The sequence below is a fragment of the Xenopus laevis genome, chromosome 9_10L (genome assembly GCF_017654675.1).
Source record: "Xenopus laevis strain J_2021 chromosome 9_10L, Xenopus_laevis_v10.1, whole genome shotgun sequence".
Taxonomy (NCBI): Eukaryota; Metazoa; Chordata; class Amphibia; order Anura; family Pipidae; genus Xenopus; species Xenopus laevis.
In genome coordinates this window covers 117,800,872-117,823,336 of record NC_054387.1, presented here as the reverse complement: position 1 = coordinate 117,823,336, position 22,465 = coordinate 117,800,872, and the positions used below count along the sequence as shown (strand labels likewise).

Here is a 22,465-nt window from a genome sequence, read left to right as displayed (position 1 = left end):
GGGGTTCTGCTAATGTGCTTTCCAGAACAGAGCAAATGAGGAGACATCTGGGTTTCTTTTTGCCAGCCTTATATATTTATGTTCACCGCTTCCACAGAATTCTTGGGACAATGGTGAAGTCCTATCAATGAAATCTTTGCCCTGGGCCCTCTGGTCACTTAAAGTGACCCAACACCTCCTGGCAATTTTACAAAAGCTGCCCTAACTTAACCCTTCATTTTACAATAAAAGGCTCCTGTATTTATCATTCCATGAGAATGTGTAAGGAACTACAGCTGAGACAATGCTTTTCTCAGTTCCTTCCATGCTCACAAGCTTTTCCAGTGAGTGCAAGCCTGTGATAGACACAAGTTATTCCTACAGAAAAACCAGTACAACTGTGGCAGTGAAGAGGTTTCGGCTGAATTAAATGTGTGTGAACCCCAGCGGAAGAAATTCCCACAATGAGTCACCCTTTGCTATGCAGAGACATTGTGCTGTCAGCTCTCAGACCTGCTCCCCCACCACAACACACACGCATTCAGGTTCCTCTGCTGAAATCCTAAAGCTGATTACATCTCATTCTCTCTCCAGGCCTGATTCTGACAGGCCATGAAAGATCTTAATGTCTCTACAAGCACTGGCCATAGAGACTTGTTAGAGATTAGCCAAGGAGTCCTGTGTTGAGTACAAGCAGCAGGGCTCTTATTCTTCCCTTGGCCTTTCCCGCTGAACGTGCTTCTGATGTCTGCTCCTTTCCTGAGGCGCTCTGAATTATTTTCCTTCTGTTCCACAAAATTAAGGTTTGCCAGAGTCCATATTCATTAAGATCGCTCGGCTGATGTTCATGCGGGGTTCTGATTATCCTTAATTCCGCTTTTAACTCAAACTAACATGATGTGCCTTTGATTAAAAATGTAGAAGAACATTCCAGCTTGCTGTTATTGTCAGGCTAGGAAATGAAATGCGCCTCTCTTTCAGTTCAAAAGCTGCTCTACAGATGCGGCTTACAGAGAGTATTGCTGTACTAGGCTGGCTCGGATTCACGGTTTCAGGATTGCAACATTAATGGGAAGCTACATGCAAGTAAACTGTATTTTGTAGCAGTCACAGATATGGAAAGATAGGCAGATAGAAAGATGTAAGAGATTGTTGAATGGAAAGGCTCAAATGGATGCACTTAAAAATGCACACCTGGCAGCTGTACCCAGGGATAGCATCAGAAATGGCTGATACATTAGATAGCTTTCAGAAGGGGTTGGATGGCTTTTTAGCAAGTGAGAGAATACAGGGTTATGGGAGATAGCTCATAGTACAAGCTGATCCAGGGACTGGTCCCATTGACATCTTGGAGTCAGGAAGGAATTCTTTCACATCTTGAAGGTAAATTGGAGAGGCTTCAAATGTTTTTTTTTTTTTTGCCTTCCTCTGGATCAACTGGCAGTTAGGCAGGTTATATATAGACATGCAACAACATTTTCAGGGCCCCCCTGGCCTAATGGTTAAAAACAAAAACTAAGCCAGAACTGCTCTCACCGATCGGCTCTTCCTCCTTCCACAAAGAGCAATATTTCAGATAATTAAAAATATACACTTTTACTATTGCACCACTGCTGCATTGCTACACAAGCAATCCAGGGATTTAGATTGTACAGGGTTTGCCACCTACCTGGTATTGACCCGGACAGCCCTGTTTTTTGAAGGGCTGCCTGGGTCAAAACTGCCTGCCATGTGATAGCCCCGGCCCTGACATCGCTGCTCCTCCACCATTGAGTCACAGCCCGCCTGTTGCATCACGGCCCCACCCCCTGGCAACCCTAGGTATGAGATACGTTATCTGGAAACCCGTTATCCAGAAAGCTCTGAATTACAGAAAGGCCATCTCTCATAGACTTAATTCTATCCGAATAATCAACATTTTTAAGAATTATTTTTGTTTCCTCTGTAATAATAAAACATTATATTGTACTTGATCCCACTTAAGTATATAATTAATCCTTATTGGAAGCAAAATAAGCCTTTACATGATGTTTACATGATTTTCTAGTAGATGTTAGGTATTATGATCCAAATTATGGAAAAATCTGTTATCTAGAAACCCGAGAATTCTGGATAACAGGTCCCATACCTGTAATTGCTTTTCTCTGATTTCTACTTTCTGGTGTATTTCTGTCCTGCTTTCCTCCACTAGCCCTTTGTCTTTTCTCATTTCTCCCAGATTTCACCACTTATGTGTGTCCAACACTTTCTTGTCCTCTGTCCGATTCTGTTGGGGAGATCTGGGCCAATTTGGATTGTGGGCTGTATGGCCAATCAGGGTTGGGGGTTGGCAAATCACGGTTGGAGGTGGGCTGGACTAATCAAGGCTCAAGCAGATTGAGACAATCAGGAGTGGGCCAGGACAATCAGTTTGGGGGCGTTGTGGCCTAATGGAGTTGGAGGTGGGCTGGGCTACTTGGGGTTGCGGGGTGGGAGTAAATGAAATGTATCTGCTGCAGGAGCAGTGCCCAATTGGTTCAATCCCAGTTTATTGACAGGGGGGCCTTGCTAATACAAGTAAGTGCAGTGCGTCCGGGACTCCCCTTAAGAGCCAATATTTACTGAGCCTGATGGAGGCCTTGGCTGTATCTAACACGGTCCTTGGCAAAGTGTTAAAGTACAGGGCACATTGCACCTATAGGAGCTCTCAAAAGGGAATGTAAATATAGGACCATATCATTGCCAGGCCATTGTGGGTTGAAAAACTGTCAAACTGTATTGATTCTTAATCCTATTCTATGCTCTGGTTCTGATGAACCTAATGTTATCACTTCCTGGAAGCTGCTTCAGGCCCTGCTCATTATCAGACAAATATAAAACATGTCAGGTCAGAGATATCATAAAGAACCCAGTTCAAGAGAAAGCTATAGCAGTAGCTATAAAATAGCCAGTATTTAAATGTTCAGATATCCTGCAAGTTCTACAGAGGTCGTGGCACTGATTTAAGTGACATTTCCCCCCCCCCCAATATTTTTATTTTCTAACTAATTAAAAAAGTAGCACCAACTTTCTTTGAAAACAGCTGTTCCGCCAGGATATAATTAGCAAATATTTTCTTTACAACTAATGACACTTCACGCAGATGTGCAACGCGCAGATCACTGTCAGACTGGCCCTGTGCCTCACTGAACTGACAGCATTGGAACTAAACTTCTGCAGCAAGAAAAAACATTTATAAATGAGACGGGTATAAACCAGAGGGAATTCATTTCTGTGCAGACTCTTTTAGCCACAATTTCTGGCAACATTTGAAACATTATTTTATCAAATGAAAGGTTTTTTTTGCATTTTTATACTGCTCAATTTTTTTTGGAGCAGTGATATAATTATTAATTCATGTCGCAAATCTATTGATCTTTACATTTTTTTGTCTGTGACAAAGTCCTTATTCTTTTAATTTTCTTGGATTTTTTTTTTAAATGGTGCGAATTACAGGTACAAGGTACTTCTGGTTTTGCAATTTGCACCCTGCCTTCCTTCCTTGACAAATTCTGTTTTGAGCCACAGAGACCCCCATGAATACAGCATTGCCCGCATTCAGCAGCTCTGTATACACGAGGAACTGGTGGGGAGGCACATTTAGGCATGCAAGTAGGAGAGTTGCAGTTTTTTTTACCGGTTGGGAATGCTGGATTTTTTATCTTGTGTGAGGTACAGACAAATCACAGAGAGACCAGGGACATAACTGCTCTGTGTATGGGCACTAAGGGGGGCACTCTACCTCAGTGTATATGATCCCTAACTTTTTCTGCTGTGTGATGATGAAACCCTCTTCCTATACTAAAATACTAATACAAACTGTACATTTTTCTGCTATAGAGATCCTTCTCCAGCTTTAGAGCCTTTGAAGACAAGGCACAACGTAATAGTAAAAGGGTAAGTTCTAAATACAATAGAACACAACAGTCCAGGACAACCAGGAGGCAGCCCACAAGAGAGCAGGGCAGAAGATGGAATGAGAAAGATTTGACAAAATGGAAAAAAAAGACACAGATGTGGAAGAACAAGTGAGGTAAAACAATTAAAAATTAGCAGAGGCAAAAAGAGTTTAGGATACAAGATGACAAAAAAAAGAGGTAAAAGCAGAGGGAAAGGACATAGAGCAGGAAGAAGCCAATTAAAACAACATAAAAGAGAGGAGAGAAAGGGCAGGAAAGGGTTGAAATGATAAAAAAAATCACTGAGAACAAGAATGGCTAAAGCAAAGGAAAATAGAGGAGTAGACGGTCAGGAGGGATATGGAGTAGCAAACTTAAAGAATAAAAATGGGGAAAATAGACATGAAATCAGGACACTGGTGAATGGAATTGTATTAAACCTATAAAGCAAAAGAATGACCTAGCATGAGATAAAAGAAATACAAATTAAAACCGACACAAAAACCACATTGTGAAGTAGGGTCCAAGTATCGCGCATTTGATTTAGATGACCTTTGTAAGGCAGATAAAATCCTTATTTTCATCACAAAGGGCAGAGCTTCACAGCCTGGAAGTGTTTAAGGACCCTATAGTGTTTCTACAAAGGGCCCAGTATTACCTTGTTTTCCTAAAACCCATCAACTGTCCTAAAACTGCTGCTTTTCATAACCCTATGCAACTTCCCAACAAACAGAATGAATCTCCACCCAACCTATTTCCCAGCAGAATAATAATCACTAAGTTGTTGGGTGGGTGTAGGATTGTCCCATTGTAATGAGGGTGGGATAAGAGGAGGTAAAGGCCACTAAAACACTAAAGAAACCCAGAGGATTAAATAGAAAGAGTATGAATGTATTCTAGAGAATACATAGCAGTAGAATATAGTAGAGTCTATTGCCCCTATATGGTTTATAAACAAGTGGAGATGGGCTCTGCCTGGAAGAAGTGCAACATTTGGATACAAAAAGAATCAGCATTGACACAAGCACAGAGCTAAGCCCTTGCATTTAGGCTTCGGAGATGCTATTATCACTTGATTACATTTTACAGAATCTTAGGTCCCTTTGTCTTTCAGTAAGTCTAGTATTGAATTGAGTTCACATGTTTGGTAACAGCTATCAAACAAGCTGGCCTGGGGTATGGAGATACTTATGTAATGTGGCCCCACTCACCTAACTCTCGGAACCCTTAAAGGTTAAAATTAAGTAAGCTTTATCAGAAAGGTCTATATAATACACTAGTTAACCCTAAAAGTAATGCTACTCTGAGTCCTCTGTCAAAAGAAACACAGCATTTCTTTCCTTCTATTGTGTACTCATGGGCTTCTGTATCAGACTTCTTGTTTTCAGCTTAAACCTCCAGGGCTAGGGCTTGAGCATGCTCAGTTTGCTCCTCTCCCCCTCCCTCCTCCCATCCCTGCTGTAATCTGAGCCCAGAGCTATGAGTGAGTAGGGAGAGACTCGGGTAGGAACTGATGTCACACCAAGCTAATATGGCAGCTTCTATCCTAAACAAACAGAGACAATGTCTAGAGCTGTTTACTCAGGTATGGTAAAGCATTCTGCAGAATAAATATAGCGTTCTAGCTTGCACTATTGTGGCTAATCTGTTGGCAATAAGCTGTCTTGGAGTTTTCCTTCTCCTTAACCATTATTAAGTAAAACTACTCTAGAACGGAGATGAAAACCTTAAGGTTCTCCAGGATTGAGACTAAAAGTCCCAGCCAATAACTGTAGCTAGTGGGATGTTGCATTTACACCTCACTGGCACACGTTACTCAGGGTTAATTCTCACAAATGAGCAATATTTAGAGGGTGCTCCACAGCGTTACAAATGCTGCCCTATCCTTATCACTGACTTCAATGAGAGCTGCTATATTTAATCAGGGATGACATTGCCCTTAAATGCACTTCAATCCAAATACAATACAATTCTCAGCACCTGAGCAACTTTAATTGAGGACACTGTATAACTGATAGAGTGACACCCACCATCACCTGATTCAGAGGTTCCTGTCTGCTCTGCCTTGTTTGATGACACCTATACACCCATATCACAACCAAGCAGAATGTGTTTGTACCAAAAGTTGCCCGAGCTGATGATATATTTCCCTCACACTTCTGTTTCTTGAAAACGTATATGTGAAGACACAAGGCTGGCTTGTTACATGTCAACCTCACGCCTATTAACTATACCATGGTCAGACATAAGCAGCCTTTGTGCTGGGAGTTGTACATTTCCATATATATATATACGGTATATAAACGGTATATATATATATATATATATATATATATATATATATATATATATATATATATATATATAAATATATATATATATATATATATATATAAATTTATATATATATATATATATATATTTATATATATATATATATATATATATATATTTATATATTTATATATTTATATATATATATATATATATATATATATATATATATATATATATATATATATATATATATATATATATAGGTTAGACATCTAAGTGAAGAAGTCACTTGAATGAGAAGTAAATGCTGTATATCATGAGCTGGATGTTGGAAACCTTTGTAGACACTGAGCTCAATTAACAGGGTTTGTGCCAAACATACTTTTTACTATAATTTTAGCCTTGAAATATCTATGGGTTTTATTTCTTGCAATAAATGAGACAAAAGACTTTGCAGCTGTGGGAGGAGGAGAAGCTTTTTGAGCTAAACTGAGCGGACAGGGAATTTGAAGCCCTTCCATGTTTGGTTTTTGAGAAGTAGATAAACATGTGACCAGTGCACAGATAATCCTCCTGCATGATAGCATTCTGCCTCATTGTTAGTCAAAACAGCCACAACAAAGAGTGGAGAGTGGCGTTTGTTTATACAGAGCTCCATATCTCCAGTTAAACTAATTCAGCTGATTAATGGTAAAACACTCCCACGACTGTTGGATGGCCTGCTGTATGGTAATCCCACTCCTAAACCCATTTTGTCACTTTATTTTGCTTGTTTTCAAGCAGATAGTTGACCCTAGTGGGTGGGAGAGGGGGAACAGGTGAGTAGAGCTGGTGACCCCTAAGGGCGCCACCCCGCTAGCCAACTTTGTGACATCACGTCCGTTCAAGCCATTCACTGAAGACCTGGGTACCCCTCATCCCCCCAGCTCCACTTACCAGATTTAGCTATGCTCCAGGGGAGATTCTTTATTCTTTCTTAAAAATATTATATTTTTTATATAGGCACCTGAGGGCCACCCTGTTAAACCTTAGGCATGTGTCATTGAGTGCTTATATATAATTGTGGCCATGCTGGAGGGACTTCATGCGTCAGGACCCCTTGAAAAAAATGTTTATAGGGGGACCTGGCTCTTCTGCCACTCCTGGGCAACTCTGCTGCTATTTAACAGTCAGGAATGGAGATTATCTGGGGGAACTTGGTGGGATCCTTATACAGAACAAAGTTATGTTGTGCAGATTCTTGGGGTTGGATTGAGTATTGGAGGATCTCCCGGCTGGCCCATATTTAGGATTGTTCTTGTCAACCCTTCATATTTCCAACACAGACCCATATAATATCTGTAATATTTCTATATGTCTATGAGTGTTAGGCCTGGATGTCAGGGGCTTTGCTGGGCCCCCTACTGTGACACCCACCTTCCTGCTTTTCAGTGGGAATTACCGTGCTATCTCCCCAGCTAAGGAGCACAATCACAACAAGCAAGCCCGCAGTACATTTCATCTTCTACGTCACATAAAATGGATTGAAACGCACTGAACACACAAAGACGCTTCCTTAATCCAAAGTTTCGCCTGCATTAATCTTATTGCCATAAAAATTCATTCCCTCTATTCTTCTCAGCCCTGACTCGTGTCACATCCACGTTGGCTCTGCACGGCACTACAACGCCTGTTAATCTTGCATCTCTTTTAAAAGCAAATACATTACCAGGCGCCGATAATTTGTCTGGCAAAACTCATTACCCGAACCCAATGGAACCTTTTATTAGACTTCAGCATTGACAGAGCGCGGGCCGGGGGAATTTATGTTAATATGATATGATGAGGGAGTGAGGACACCTCAAATAAGATTTGAATTAATCTCCAGAAATTTACAGAGGAAATTAATCTTCTGCCGGATTAGTTCTGTGTAATACCCAAGCTGGCACGGCTTGCCCAGAAATCATGCATGGCAAAGCACTCTCTTATCATGGATAAAACTCAAGGCTTCCCTACATTCTCTTTCCTCGGGAGATGGAGAAGGTGAAAGGAAAATGCTTTAAAGGGGTTGTTCACCTACAGATTAACTTTTAGCAGATTCACTGACGGGCGAATTTTCATCAGCAACAGCTTCGCACCCATTGCACCACTTTGACAGGCACAAATGCGCTGCGAATACGCTATTCACTAAAATGCAAGGAGTCGAATGCTGGCGACTTTTTTCTGGCGTTACTTAGGCTGTGCGAGCATTTAATAATGAAGATGCGCTAGCGTTCGTTTGTGCCTAGTGAAACTTCCCTAGTGATCTTGGGCTTAGGTCAATTTGGGTACAGCAGGAAATTTAAAGTTGTATGGACGTCTTTATTATAAATGTTGCTGCAAATGGTTTAAGTTACTGGTTTATATTATACATGTCCAGGGAACCTTAAAGGGGTTCTTCACCTTTTAGTATGATGCGGACAGTGATATTCTGAGACAATTTGCAATTGCTTTTCATTTTTTTAATATTTGTAGTTTGAATTATTTAGTTTTTTGGTCAGCAGCTCTCCAGTTTGGAATTTTAGCAGCTATCTGGTTGCCAGGGTCCAAATAACCCTAGCAACCAGTGGTTTGAATGAGAGACAGGAATGCGAATAGGAGAGGGCCTGAATAGAAAAATGAATAATAAAAAAATAACAATAAAATTGTAGCCTCACAGGGTAATTATTTATGGGCTGCCGGGGGCAGATGTAAAGAGTCACAAAAAGAAGAAGGTAAATAATTCAAAAACTATAAAAAAATAAAGACTAATTGAAAAGGATTGTCCATTTTATAACAGACTAAGGGGAAGATTTACTAAAGAGTTACCGCAGCTAACGCTAGCGACTTTTCCGAATGTTGCCACCCGCAGGGACATCGCCAATTCACTAACAGGTACAGTCGCCAATTCACTAGTGAACGGGACCTTTGCTAGTGTTTATTTGCACTCTACCACCAGGCGACTTTTCGCTCTGGCGAACGATCATTGCTCCGCTAATTCACTAAAGTGTGGATTTTACTGAACGTTACCTCTTTCTCCATAGTTGACTTCGCCACCTCAGACCAGGCGAAGTGCTTAAAAGAAGCTGCATCTTCCTCAATCTTATGTCACTTACATCATATCCTGTGTGCCGAAAATGCATTTATATTCAAAATACGCTGGCGACTTTTCCTTTTTTTTTAAGCAGGATTGGCTGCAAAAGTCGTAACTTACTTTTTTGGGTAAGCGGTTTTCTCCAAACATTTTATAACAAATGCAACATTAATTTTACAGTGGGCTCACGTGTAGGGCATTATATTAACTCTCTTGTCTTTATTAAGGTAGAGAGGTCACGCTGGGTAACGCATGTTCCGTGCACAGGCAGTAATGTTCCGGCTCATACAGCAGGGATCCTGTTAGAGCCTATGGTTTATATAAAAGAAAAATATCAAGTGTATATGAAGAGGAGAGGCCTGAATAGAAAGATCAGTAATAAAAAGTAGCAATAACAATACATTTGTAGCCTTACAGAGCATTTGAAAGCAGGAAAAAGCTAAAGACAAGGGCAAATCATTAAACAAAACTATAGAAAATAAACAATGAAGACCAATTGAAAAGTTGGTAAGAATTAGTCATTCTATAACATAATAAAGGTTAACTTAAAAGTGAACCACTTCTAGTCTGGTGCTACCAAAGTGACTAATGCTTCCCATTGTGTAAGAAGACTCCCCCTCTTAGCTCCACCACCAGATTTAGCCTAAAGTCCAACTGGAGGGAATTTTTTTCTGATAATGTAATTATTTTTTTTTCATATAGGCTCGCCCTACAGCTCTCGCCCTGGGCCCCAGGGTGACAGTCATTCCCGGAGGCATGATAGAATGAAATGATAGAATGAAAGAGGGTCCTAAATAATAGCAAACACCCCCACCAACTCACATTCATACACAGAGTGACCCCCCAATGCACAAGACATAAATGTCAGAAGTAATGGCTATTATATCAGCTGATTAAAAACTAATTTCTAACCCCTTAGATTAATTAAAAGGTTCTCCTCTCCCGTTCCCTTTATTAAAAGCTGTTCTTTTCCGTCGGAGGTCGAGTCAGCCAACGTGGGGTTTGAAGATTACCAAAAGGTCATATCACTGATATCTCTCATAGAATGTTGCTCCCATGATGCCACTGAGAAGCAAATGTTATGAAACCCCCCATTCCCTGCCTGGACGGAGACTCCCCGAGCATTATTCCCATTATTTGCTCTCATCTGCTTTATTCACGGGCTCATTCTGCCAATTCGTGCAGGTGAGTTAATGGAAGTAAATGCAACGTGTGAGAATTCAGAAAGAGGCGTCAGCAGTTCCTGCTCTTATTATGAAAATGTATTTTGCTTTGTTAAATAGGAGATGAAAGGTTTCGGAATCCGCCTCCCCCACCGCATCACACTTAAGCTGGCCATAGACTCAAAGATCCACGCGTTTGGCAACATCGCCAAACGAGCGGATCTTTCCCCGATATGCCACTAACGGCATGGCTATATCAGGGGTAATCCAAACGTTCGGCCGTATGGTCAAACGATTGGATTACGATACGCCAAGGGGCTCCGGCGGGTCGGTCGGGTAAAAATCAAACCTTCCTGATCGGGCCAGATATCGATCGGGAAGACCCATCAGAAGCCCATACACGGGCAGATAAAATGTCAAATTAGTCTAAACGACCGATATCGGCAGCTTTATCTGTGTATGGCCACCTTTAGGCACATCTATATAAATGCAGGAAGAATAGTCATAGACTGTAATAAACTATAAACCTCAACCAACCCTAACCTGCCCCTGGGGAACCCGCACCCACCAGAGCCTATTAAAAAAAAGGCCCTTGTTACGCTGCCCAATGATAGCAGGTCCCTGTTAATTATTTTCAAAAAAAGTGAATTAGGGTAAAATAATACAAACCATAGACACGCCCTGATTCTCTTATAAATCAATTTTCCTCCACAAAGAGGTAATTTGATGGGGGGAGACAAACATTAATTTAATACTAATATGTGGTACATGGGGAGAGTATTCTTCCCTAAACCTCCCTTAAAAGGGATTTTAAGTATAAAGTAGAGAGTGATATTCTAAGACAATTTGCAATAGGTTTTAATTTGTCATTATTTGTAGTGATGGGTGAATAAATTCAGCAGGCGCAAATTGGCTGAGAATTTCCGTGTTTCGGGCCTGTCGAATAAATTAGCGGAAAAAATTTTTTGGACGCACTCCGGAAAAGTCGCTCAAAACCGCCGCTCACCAACACTTTTTGGACGCCCATTGACTTTAACACCAATATCAAAATTTTTGACTTTCGTAAAGTTTTTGTCATTTCTTCGCTGGAAATTGGCAACGGGAGAAATTTGCCCATCACTAATTATTTGTGGTTTTTGAGTTATTTAGCTTTTTATTCAGCAGCTCTCCAGTTTGCAATTTGCAGTTTCAGCAATCTGGTTGCTAGAGTCCAAATGACCCTAGCAACCATGCATTGATTCGAATAAGAGACTAGAATATGAATAGGAGAGGGTGGGTGGTGAGTCTGAGCGGTTACATCTCTCTTAATCTTTGTTATGAATAGGAGAGGCCTGAATAGAAAGATGAGTAATAATAAGTAACAATAACAATACATTTGTAGCCTTAAAGAGCATTTGTTTATAGATGGGATCAGTGACCCCCATTTGAAAGCTGGAAGGAGTCAGAAGAAGAAGGCAAATAATTTAAAAACTGTAAACAAGAATATCTAATTTACATAGTTACATAGTTACATAGATACATAGTTAAATTGGGTTGAAAAAAGACAAAGTCCATCAAGTTCAACCCCTCCAAATGAAAACCCAGCATCCATACACACACCCCTCCCTACTTTTAATTAAAATTCTATATACCCATATCTATACTAACTATAGAGTTTAGTATCACAATAGCCTTTGATATTATGTCTGTCCAAAAAATCATCCAAGCCATTCTTATAGTCAATAACTGAATCAGCATCACAACATCACCCGGCAGTGCATTCCACAACCTCACTGTCCTGACTGTGAAGAACCCTCTACGTTGCTTCAAATGAAAGTTCTTTTCTTCTAGTCTAAAGGGGAGGCCTCTGGTATGGTGATCCTCTTTATGGGTAAAAAGGTCCCCTGCTATTTGTCTATAATGTCCTCTAATGTACTTGTAAAGTGTAATCATGTCCCCTCGCAAGAGCCTTTTTTCCAGAGAAAACAACCCCAACCTTGACAGTCTCCCCTCATAATTTAACTCTTCCGTCCCTCTAACCAGTTTAGTTGCACTTAGTCTCTGCACTCTCTCCAGCTCATTTATATCCCTCTTAAGGACTGGAGTCCAAAACTGCACTGCATACTCCAGATGAGGCCTCACCAGGGACCTATAAAGAGGCATAATTATGTTTTCATCCCTTGAGTTAATGCCTTTTTTATACAAGACAGAACTTTATTTGCTTTAGTAGTCACAGAATGACACTGCCCAGAATTAGACAACGTGTTATCTACAAAAACCCCAAGATCCTTCTCATTTAAGGAAACTCCCAACACACTGACATTTAGTGTATAACTTGCATTTATATTATTTTTGCCAAAGTGCATAACCTGCATTTATCAACATTGAACCTCATTTTCCAGTTTGCTGCCCAGTTTTCCAGTTTAGACAGATCACTTTGCAAAGTGGCAGCATCCTGCATGGAACCTATAGTTCTGCACAATTTAGTATCATCTGCAAAAATAGAAACAGTACTTTCAATGCCCACCTCCAGGTCATTAATAAACAAGTTGAAAAGCAAGGGACCTAGTACAGAGCCCTGCGGTACTCCACTAACAACACTGGTCCAATTAGAAAATGTTCCATTTACCACCACTCTTTGTAGTCTATCTTTTAGCCAGTTCTCTATCCAGGTACAAATACTATGTTCCAGGCCAACATTCCTTAATTTAACCAGTAACCTTTTGTGTGGCACTGTATCAAATGCTTTAGCAATGTCTAAGTAAATCACATCCACTACCATCCCAGAATCGAGGTCTCTACTTACATTCTCGTAAAAAGAAATTAAGTTAGTCTGGCAAGATCTATTACGCATAAAACCATGCTGGCACAAACTCATAGTATTATGATTTGCTATGAAGTCCAGTATCTTATCCTTTATTATCCCTTCGAAAAGCTTTCCTACCACTGACGTCAGACTAACTGGCCTATAGTTTTGAGGCTGAGAACGGGATCCTTTTTTGAATAGAGGCACCACATTAGCAATTCGCCAGTCTCTCGGCACTATGCCAGATCTCAATGAATCCTGAAAAATTAAGTAAAGAGGTTTGGCAATCACAGAGCTAAGCTCGCTAATTACCCTGGGATGAATACCATCTGGCCCTGGACCTTTGTTAATCTTAACATGTCTCTTTTGAATTTCTTCATGTGTGAACCATGCATCATTAGTTGTATTACTAGAATTGGGACTGTTAAGAAGGAAACCTTCACTTACTGGTTCCTCATTTGTGTAGACAGATGAAAAATACGAGTTCAGAATCTGCGCTTTTATTTTGTTTTCATCAACCAGCTGACCCCCCTCTGATAGTAAGGGTCCCACCCCTTCCTGCTTCATTTTTTTACTATTAACATATTTAAAAAATAATTTTGGATTTTTTTTACTGCTTGCTGCAATATCCTTTTCTATAGCAATTTTAGCTTGCCTTATAGCTTCTTTGCATGATTTATTGGCCTCCTTGTACCTTATAAATGTTTCGGCTGTACCAGCTAACTTGAAAGCCTTAAAAGCACATCTTTTCTTACCCACCTCAACACCAATGCTTCTATTGAACCAAAAAGGTTTTGCTTTGCAACGACGTTCCTTGCTTACAAGTGGAATATACTGACAAGTATATTTATTAAGCAGCATTTTAAAGACTTCGGATTTTTGTTCTGTGTTTAACCCTGAGAAAAGCATTTCCCACTTAATATGTTGCAGAGATGCCCTTATACTGTCAAAGTTTGCACGTCTGAAATTTAGTGTTTTAGTTACTCCCTTATAGAATTGCTTCTGCAACAGAATCTCAAAGGAGACCATGTTATGATCACTATTCCCTAAATGCTCACCCATACAAATGTTAGAGATGAGTTCAGTATTGTTAGTTATTACAAGGTCCAAAAGAGAGTTATTCCTAATAGGTTCTTGAACGAGCTGGAATAAAAAGTTGTCATTCAGCATATTTACAAACCTACTAGCTTTTTCTGTCTTAGCAACCCCATTACCCCAGTCAATGTCTGGATAATTGAAGTCACCCATAGCAACAACTTGACCCAGCTGTGAAGCCGCTTGTATCTGTAAGAGTAGCTGGGCTTCATACTCGACACTTATACGAGGTGGTTTATAGCATACACCAATGAGAATTCTTTTTGTTACCTTTTGCCCAGTCAAAATCTCTACCCAGAGTGATTCTACACCCTCACCAGTGCCAGCTATTTTTATTTCTTTAGCGCATGGCTTTAATTCAGGCTTTACATACAAACACACTCCTGATTAGGTCAATTAGATATTGTATAACATACTAAAAGTTAAAGGTGAACCACCCCATCAATGGCGGGATACACCTATATACAATAAGATCATAATAAGTAGGGCTTGTGTTGAAAATGAATTCTGCCTTTGCTTTCAGGTCATACAATCCAAATATACAATTAAAATACTAATGGGTTTTTTTTTTGTTTTTCCCCTGAAATCACACACCCCTCATTTTAAACACGGTAATTTGTTAACATATGATAATGGGCTCTGTATAAACAACCCTCCTTCCCTGAATTGCAACCCTTGATTTGAGAGGAGGTGCAGCTCATTATACAGATGATGTATCTGTAGATTTGTTTTACTACTTACTCCTCCTGCAAAGAATGCATTGGCAGAACCAGGAATTGAGACAGGAGGTTAGAAAGTGAAAGTGATTTCAATTTCTTGATAAGTTTTAAAATTAACAAAAACTATAGACATTTCTTAGCCTGTTTCCACTTGCTTGGTCTGTGCAGCTGCTGCTCACTGCCCCTTGCATCTCTCTGTTTATTTGCTCCCAACTGCTCCCCCTACAGTTGTGCCCCAGGAACTACGCCCAGTTCTGGCTCTGCCAAAGCTTTGCCAACATTATGAAAAATTATATGGGAAACTTTCCAAATCGGGAAGAAGAGATTCATCTGTGATATTCTCTACCCCCTACCGCTCTACACCTTGTTTCATTATATACTACTAATGCACCAGTTGACAAGTCTGGACAGATCAACCCCAATCTAATACATTTGATTGTTTAAAACGAATATTCTGAAACAACATGCAATTGGTCATTTTTCATTGGATGTGGTTATTCTTTAATGATTTAGCCTTTTTGTTCCATTTTGCAACTTGCTGAAATTCCAATCTGGAGAGCTGCTGGACAATAGGCTAAATAACCACATCAAATAAAGAATGAAGACCAATTGCAAATTGTTTCAGAATATTGCTGTCTATATCACAATATGTCCTTTTAAAGGCGAAGGAAAGTCTTAATCACTGGGAGGGTGACAGGTGTTAGGTAATCCCCCAGTGATTTTAAACACTTACCTGTCCCCCTGAGAACTGGCCTGGGATACTTTATGTGTGAGCTCCTTAAAGCGATCCACTTCTTCTGCTTGAATTAGTGATTTAGACTTTCCTTCTCATTTAAACAGTTATTTAATATACCTTATACCAGGGGTCCCTAAAGTGAGAACCTTATGTTAGGGGCCCAATCTGAAACCCATTTAGGGAAAATGCCCTGAAATCCTTCAGTGATTTGGGACTGTCCCCAGAATGGCTGGAAGACAGATACAGCAATGCTTTCATATATATATATCTTAAATGTTGAACCCTAAAAGGGGACTTGATCCAAGAAAATCCTAAAACCACTGTCTTGGGTCATACCATAATTCTGCACCCAGCAATTCATATTCACTGGCCATTAAAGGGATGATCGGGTAAGATTGGCCTGTTTATTGCTCACTGTATATTATATATATATACTCCATATATTATCATTCACATATAAAGGTCAAGTAGGTGGCATATCGGCTTCAAACAGAACCTTCTACGATGGATCTAACCCCTAATCTTCCTTAAAAATTGTAACCCAAATGTTATCATAAATATCTGTTATACTCATTTATTCTGTGCGAAGGAAAAGCAGATTCACATAATCTACTAAAAACCATTGAAGTAGTATGTCATAATGCCATGTGTATAAATGTAACTAGTGAACAAGGTACTATCCATCTGTATTACACTAGGATTATTGTTAGAAACTGGGTGTATTCTCTGTGTTCTACTCATCAGAGTCTCTATACACCCGGCTGCAAGGCAGGGCTAAGGGTTATCATTCAACCACTTTGTTATAGCAATACATTCTGTGTTGATTACATAAAACAAGAGCACATCAAATAAAGATATTCTTAATATAAAACGGTTATGTGCAATTTCTTGCAATATTTATAATAATGACCTTGATTATTATTATTATTATTTTTATTATTATTATTATTATTGTTATTATTATTATTATTATTATTATTATTATTGTCATTTGCTTGACTGTTAAAGAGACAACACCTTTTTAAAAAAAAAATTCTTCATGTTTTCTGTTCTGCAGCTTGGAATTTAAAACTATAACCTGGTTTTTAGAGGATAACTAACCTAGCAACCAGGCTGCAGTTTTTTAAATCAAAACAAAAGATATACAGTGCAGGGTCCAAAAAGGAAAACAAATACAGTGGTAAAACGAAAGCCTAGCAGTTAATCTGTGTTGTGTTTAGTTGCCGGGGTCAGTGACCCCCTCCAAACAACCTAGCAGTATTTTCAGTTGCAGGCTGAATAGGGAGGCTAATATTTCAGGAACCATAGTAAAGCTCCTCTTTAGATTGCAAGTTCCCCTTTAGATTGTAAGCTCTTTTGCACAGGGCCTTCCTCACCTTTTGTACAGGTACTGTTTTTGTGTGTATGTAACGCTGTACGTTATATGTATGTAATTCATGTGATTTCTTTGTATAAGCACATTCATTTTACAGCACTGCTCTAAAAATACTTGATAATAATAATAATTATAATAATAATAATACATGTTTGTTTTAAGTAGGTCAATCTATTACATACTACAAGCTGATGCAAAGGCAAACTTTCCCTTTAATTTTCTTACAAATATTGAAGCAATTCAGTTACCTCATGTAACTACAGGAATATAACAGTATTATGACTCATAGGCTATTACATTCACTATGCTGAGGTTCAGAGTTTATAGACCCAGAAAGGATAGCGGAGACCTAACAGCAATGGATATGGAGTAGCGGAGACCAAAAAGGCTTAATAAGATTAATCTCACTTTAAATTAGGAGGAGGGAAAATGCTTGATATAAAGGAACAGATAATATGGCCTTTAATTAGACATTGTAGATTACATTGCAATTACTGGGCCCAGACTAAATCATACACAGAGGTTGCTATTGCACAGACTATAGGGCAATTGAGTTAACACAGTGCAGAGGAATTCAGAGCCTCAGTAGTTTCTCTAAGGTTGATGGACCAGTGTCAGACGTCTGTTTTGTCATACACAAGCAAAAACAAAGGGTTAATTAATTCTTTAAAGGAGTTTTAAAGTCAGAGATGAAATGGAACTTAATTAGGGTGCCCTTTGCCAATTTCATTCTCAAATTGGAGCCATTTCTACTGCTACAATGGCTCGGCGGTGGTTGACGCAGCAGTCTCAGGGTTAAATGAAGATGCAGGTGGTGCCTCCAATGAGATACTGCTCTGCATATAGTGTTGGGTGGGGCTGTTTGCCTTTTGCTTCAGTACAGGTTGTTAAATCCCCCCCATTTGCTATACATAAGGTCCAGCCAGGAATCTGACATATACCTAATATAATGACTCACTTACCTCCAGCAAAGCACTTTCATTTCACTGTTCTATGTGACTTTTTTATGCTTTGGACTTCAATTCATTTTAATGACTATAACAGAAGTATATAATGATGTAATTTCAGTGTGTAACCCTACATGAATCTACGTCTCACCTTTACGCTCAGGTATTTTACGTTTATTAATTATTAAATTTTTCCTAAAATTTGCTTTGCGGGAAAAAATCTGATTTTCCGTTTTTTTTCCCGAAAACTCTGATTTCTTATGATTTTTTGCCCGAAAACTCAGAAAACGTCAACGTATTGCACAAAACCCAGCGCACATCCAAAAAATCATTGGGACTTCTCACATTGACTTATATGCAACCTCAACCGGTCTAAGATGCTGGATTTTTGGATTCGGACTTTTTCATCCTCTGGGTTCAATAAATTCTGAAAGATTTGTGATTTTTTTTTTTTTATAAAATCAGAATTTTAAAAAAAGATTTTTGCATTCGGAGTTTAGTAAATAACCCACTTCAGACTGTACCTTCATGGTCTGTTCTATGTGACTTTATATGCTTAAATAAATCAAGCTTTGGAGTTTGGGAGTTTTACTTTGAAAGCAGCTAGTAAGTTGCAGGTAAAACTTAGTCCCTTTGTAAAATGAAGTAATAGAATTCTTAATGAATCAGATAAAATTGAGCGTAGGACTGGGCAGATATGGGATGACTTTGACGTAGTTGGCCAGCTTAAATATATTGCAATATATGGACAAACAATCCCTGTTTTGTTTAAAGGGTAAGGCATTTTTCAGTAGCAGTATGCACAAAATGTCTCTGTCTTAAATATATTGGTAATGGGTTGAGTGCTGTATGTATATATATATATATATATATATATATATATATATATATATATATATATATATATATATATATATATATATATATATATATATACAGGCCTTGAAGGTACAGTTTGAGTGTACCGTGAATAATATAGATAGATAGATAGATAGATAGTGAATAAAGTACCCCCTCTTGTAAAATATAAGGATATTATAAGTCACCGAGGAGTTTCATGACCATATAAAAACACGAGGCCGAAGGCCGAGTGTTTTTATACAGGTCATGGAACTCCGAGGTAACTTCTAATATCCTCATATTTTGCAACTGGGGGTACTTTATTTATTATAATACACAAATTTCAGTGAGTCATGTGACAGAAATGACATCAGAACTCACCGTTTATAACTGATGACATCAGAACTCACCGTTTATAAGGATATAATTTACAAGATATTCATGGCTTTTGTGTATTATATATATATATATATATATATACATTATTCACGGTATACTCAAACTGTACATTCAAGGCCTGTTCTATGTGACTTTATATGCTTAAATAAATCAATCTTTGGACTTCAGTTTATTATAATGACTATAACAGAAGTGTATAATAACATAACTTCAGTATTTAGTTCAACATGAATCTACGTCTCACTTAGTAGCCCCCCAAACACTAAACTCTAATTCCCCATATATATATATATTTCCATTTTTCATGGAACACTCAGACTGTACCTTCAAGGCAACAGGTTCTCCATAGACCTGAGTGGGTCATGACTTCTTCATTCTTCTTGCTGGTCTCATTGTCATTGGTGGACTTAGCCTTGCAGACCCCCCTGGAATAAAGCCAATAGTCGGTGCCCACTGCAATGGTCATCAGACTGAAAGCTGCAAAGGCCCCCACAGTGGTGATTAACATCTGAACTCCTCTCTCACACATCCTCATACTGGAGCATTGTAGTGGAGCCTAGAGCTACAGAGGAACATTTGGTGGGTTGTGTTGCCCCTGTGGGAGATGAGGCTTCTGCGGGGGGTTAAAGAGTCCCTTATAGTCTGTGATGTAAAGGAATCAAGAGACAAAGACTATAACACGGGCACTTGGGGGCAAATTGTGAGTAATTATATTTGGAAGCGATAAGGCCCCTTTGGGATGTGACCTTGGGTTAATAGTGTCCAACCTAAAGCTCCCAGGGCAGCCCAGACATATCCGATGTTTTAATCAGTTAAACCCCGGGCAGCTGGAGCGCTGGAATGTAAAGTCTTGGTCCTGATCTAGAACGTTTGGCTTCTCCACGGCTGTGGTGCTGAAGGAACAGCTCATAGTCTCCGCCGAGCCTTCTCAAAGTTGCACTCAGTGGTGCTGAAAGAACAGCTCCCGTCACTGCTCAGCTATAGATCCGCCTGTCTGTCCCACACACTGTACAGCGATCGTGCGAGCTCTCATCCATGTCACAGCATCGGCCGATCTCCCAGCTTTATCACAAGGGTACACGTGGATTTATTAGCGACACCCCAGTGCTGATCATCTGTACCCACCAGACGGGAGATTCTCAAGCTAATTGCGGGGTTACAAGTCCCATCAGATCGCCAGCGATCGCTGCTTTTCTATCTGTCGGCTGGAATTGAGCCCAATCTCAAGCCCCGCTGTTTCTTCTGGAATCAAGGCGCCGTGTAGTTCAACGACACCTTTATCCTTTCCATGGGGCTGTTATACAAACAGACGTGTCTCCTGCTCCACAATCAGCTTCTCCAAGTCCTTTAATCTCCGTAAGAAAGTTTCTACCTCCTGTGGCTCATCCCCAATACTCCTGGCTCTTCCCAGTAATGACTGCGACCCCCATACACCAAGCTGAGACCTTTCTTACATTATTTCCACATCCCCCTCCTCTCCACAAACATCCTACATGCATCTGTCTGCTTCATTTTGGCTCCTCTCTCATTCACGTCTTTCTCCCTCCTTATAAATTCCCTCCAGACCCTGCACAGAATAATCCCCTCTCTATCCCCTGATGTTCCCTTTCCACCAGCCTCTTCCTCTCTTGCACCTCTACCTTTCCATTGCTGCTCATTTGCCCCTTCCCCTTGTTATCCCTTCCCTTCTTCCCCCTTTCAATCACTGACCCCTTTCTGTGACAGTGAGGTTATTCCAGCGCCTCATATAAGCTCCAGTCTTCTGCCACTCAGGATTTCATTATGCACAGGCTGAAACTACTGATGCAGAGAGAATTAGGCTCTGGAGAAGGCAGATTTCCTTTAAAGGGGCAACGAGCTCAGTGAGACTGGGGGAGCTAATCATCTGAGCAACAAACACACACATACAGAAATCACTGCCTCCTATTCCTAAACGAGCTCAGTTTATACCCCCCCAGGGCACTGCATCATTTATTGTACTAAAAGCATGACAGCTGGAAATTATTATTTTTTTTTCTCCATGTATGACTAAGAATCCTGAGATTAAATAACAGAAGCGGCATTCTAGGGGATTTGGGGTAAGTGAAAGTGATCTGAACATAAGTTATGCTAATGTATGCCAGTCCAATTAAATTAATAATGAGATCAGCCATAAATTAGTAAAATGAGAAAATTCTGGCAGAATGGTATCCTTGTACAGTAAGCGTGCCTATGCCTCTCTGAAATGCTGCGTTTACATTCCTTAAGATTGTAAGTTCTCGAGGGCAGGAGGATTTGTTGCCCTTAATTCTGCAGAATAGGTAATTATGATTTATTTCCAGTGCATTCTGAGATCAGGAGTGAAGTTATTTCTATTATGGCATGTGTACGATTCTGCAGTGCTGTACAACAAAAAGGAATATACGGATACAAGAGGCAAAGTGGACCTTGCTCATTAGAGTTTACAATCTAAAAGGAGAATTGTATTTGTGACACAAGGTGTGGGGGTATATAAGAAGAGAAAAGGAACAACACTAAAAGCAGAAATACTTCAACCTGTGGCTTGTCTGTGTCTGCTTTTGCACTATGAATCCTAGCAGCCACAGTTATTTCAAATATTCTGAAATCAAGTCAGAAGGTCAGTTAGGGTGAGATTTGAGGTGAGTGCTTATTTGTGCCCTGGGTACCCCTGGAACTATAGCAGGGTGACTGTTACCCCAATGTTTCTATATATATGTAACCTTGTCATGAGCTAAGGGGGCCCAGTCTGAAGGCCAATTAGAGTGAAATTTGGGGTGAGTGCATATTTGTGTCGTGGGTACCCCTGGAACTATAGCAGGGTGACTGTTACCCCAATGTTTCTATATATCTGTAACCTTGTTATGAGCTAAGGTGGCCAAGTCAGAAGGTCAGTTAGGGGGAGATTTGGGGTGAGTGCTTATTTATACCCTGGGTACCCCTGGAACTATAGCTGGGTGACTATTACCCCAATGTTTTTATATATCTGTAAGATTGTTATGAGCTAAGTGGGCCCAGCCTGAAGGCCAGTTCGGGAGAGATTTGGGGTGAGTGCTTATTTGGGCCTTGGATACCCCTGGAACTATAGCAGGATAGCAAACAACCTCCCTTATGTGCAAGGTCCCTGGGCTCCTAACTCCTAACA

The 22,465-nt window shown here is 39.9% G+C and overlaps 1 protein-coding gene across 1 annotated transcript in view; it reads right to left on the bottom strand.

The window, feature by feature from the left end:
- cacng3.L (calcium channel, voltage-dependent, gamma subunit 3 L homeolog) overlaps positions 1-21,107 on the bottom strand; it is a 69,497-nt gene extending 48,390 nt beyond the window's left edge. Inside the window, exon 1 of the mRNA XM_041576651.1 lies at positions 19,648-21,107. Within this exon, the coding sequence (XP_041432585.1) occupies positions 19,648-19,858 (211 nt within the window). The 5' untranslated portion in view covers positions 19,859-21,107. The remainder of the gene's footprint in view (positions 1-19,647) is intronic.
- Between the last annotated feature and the right edge of the window lie 1,358 nt (positions 21,108-22,465).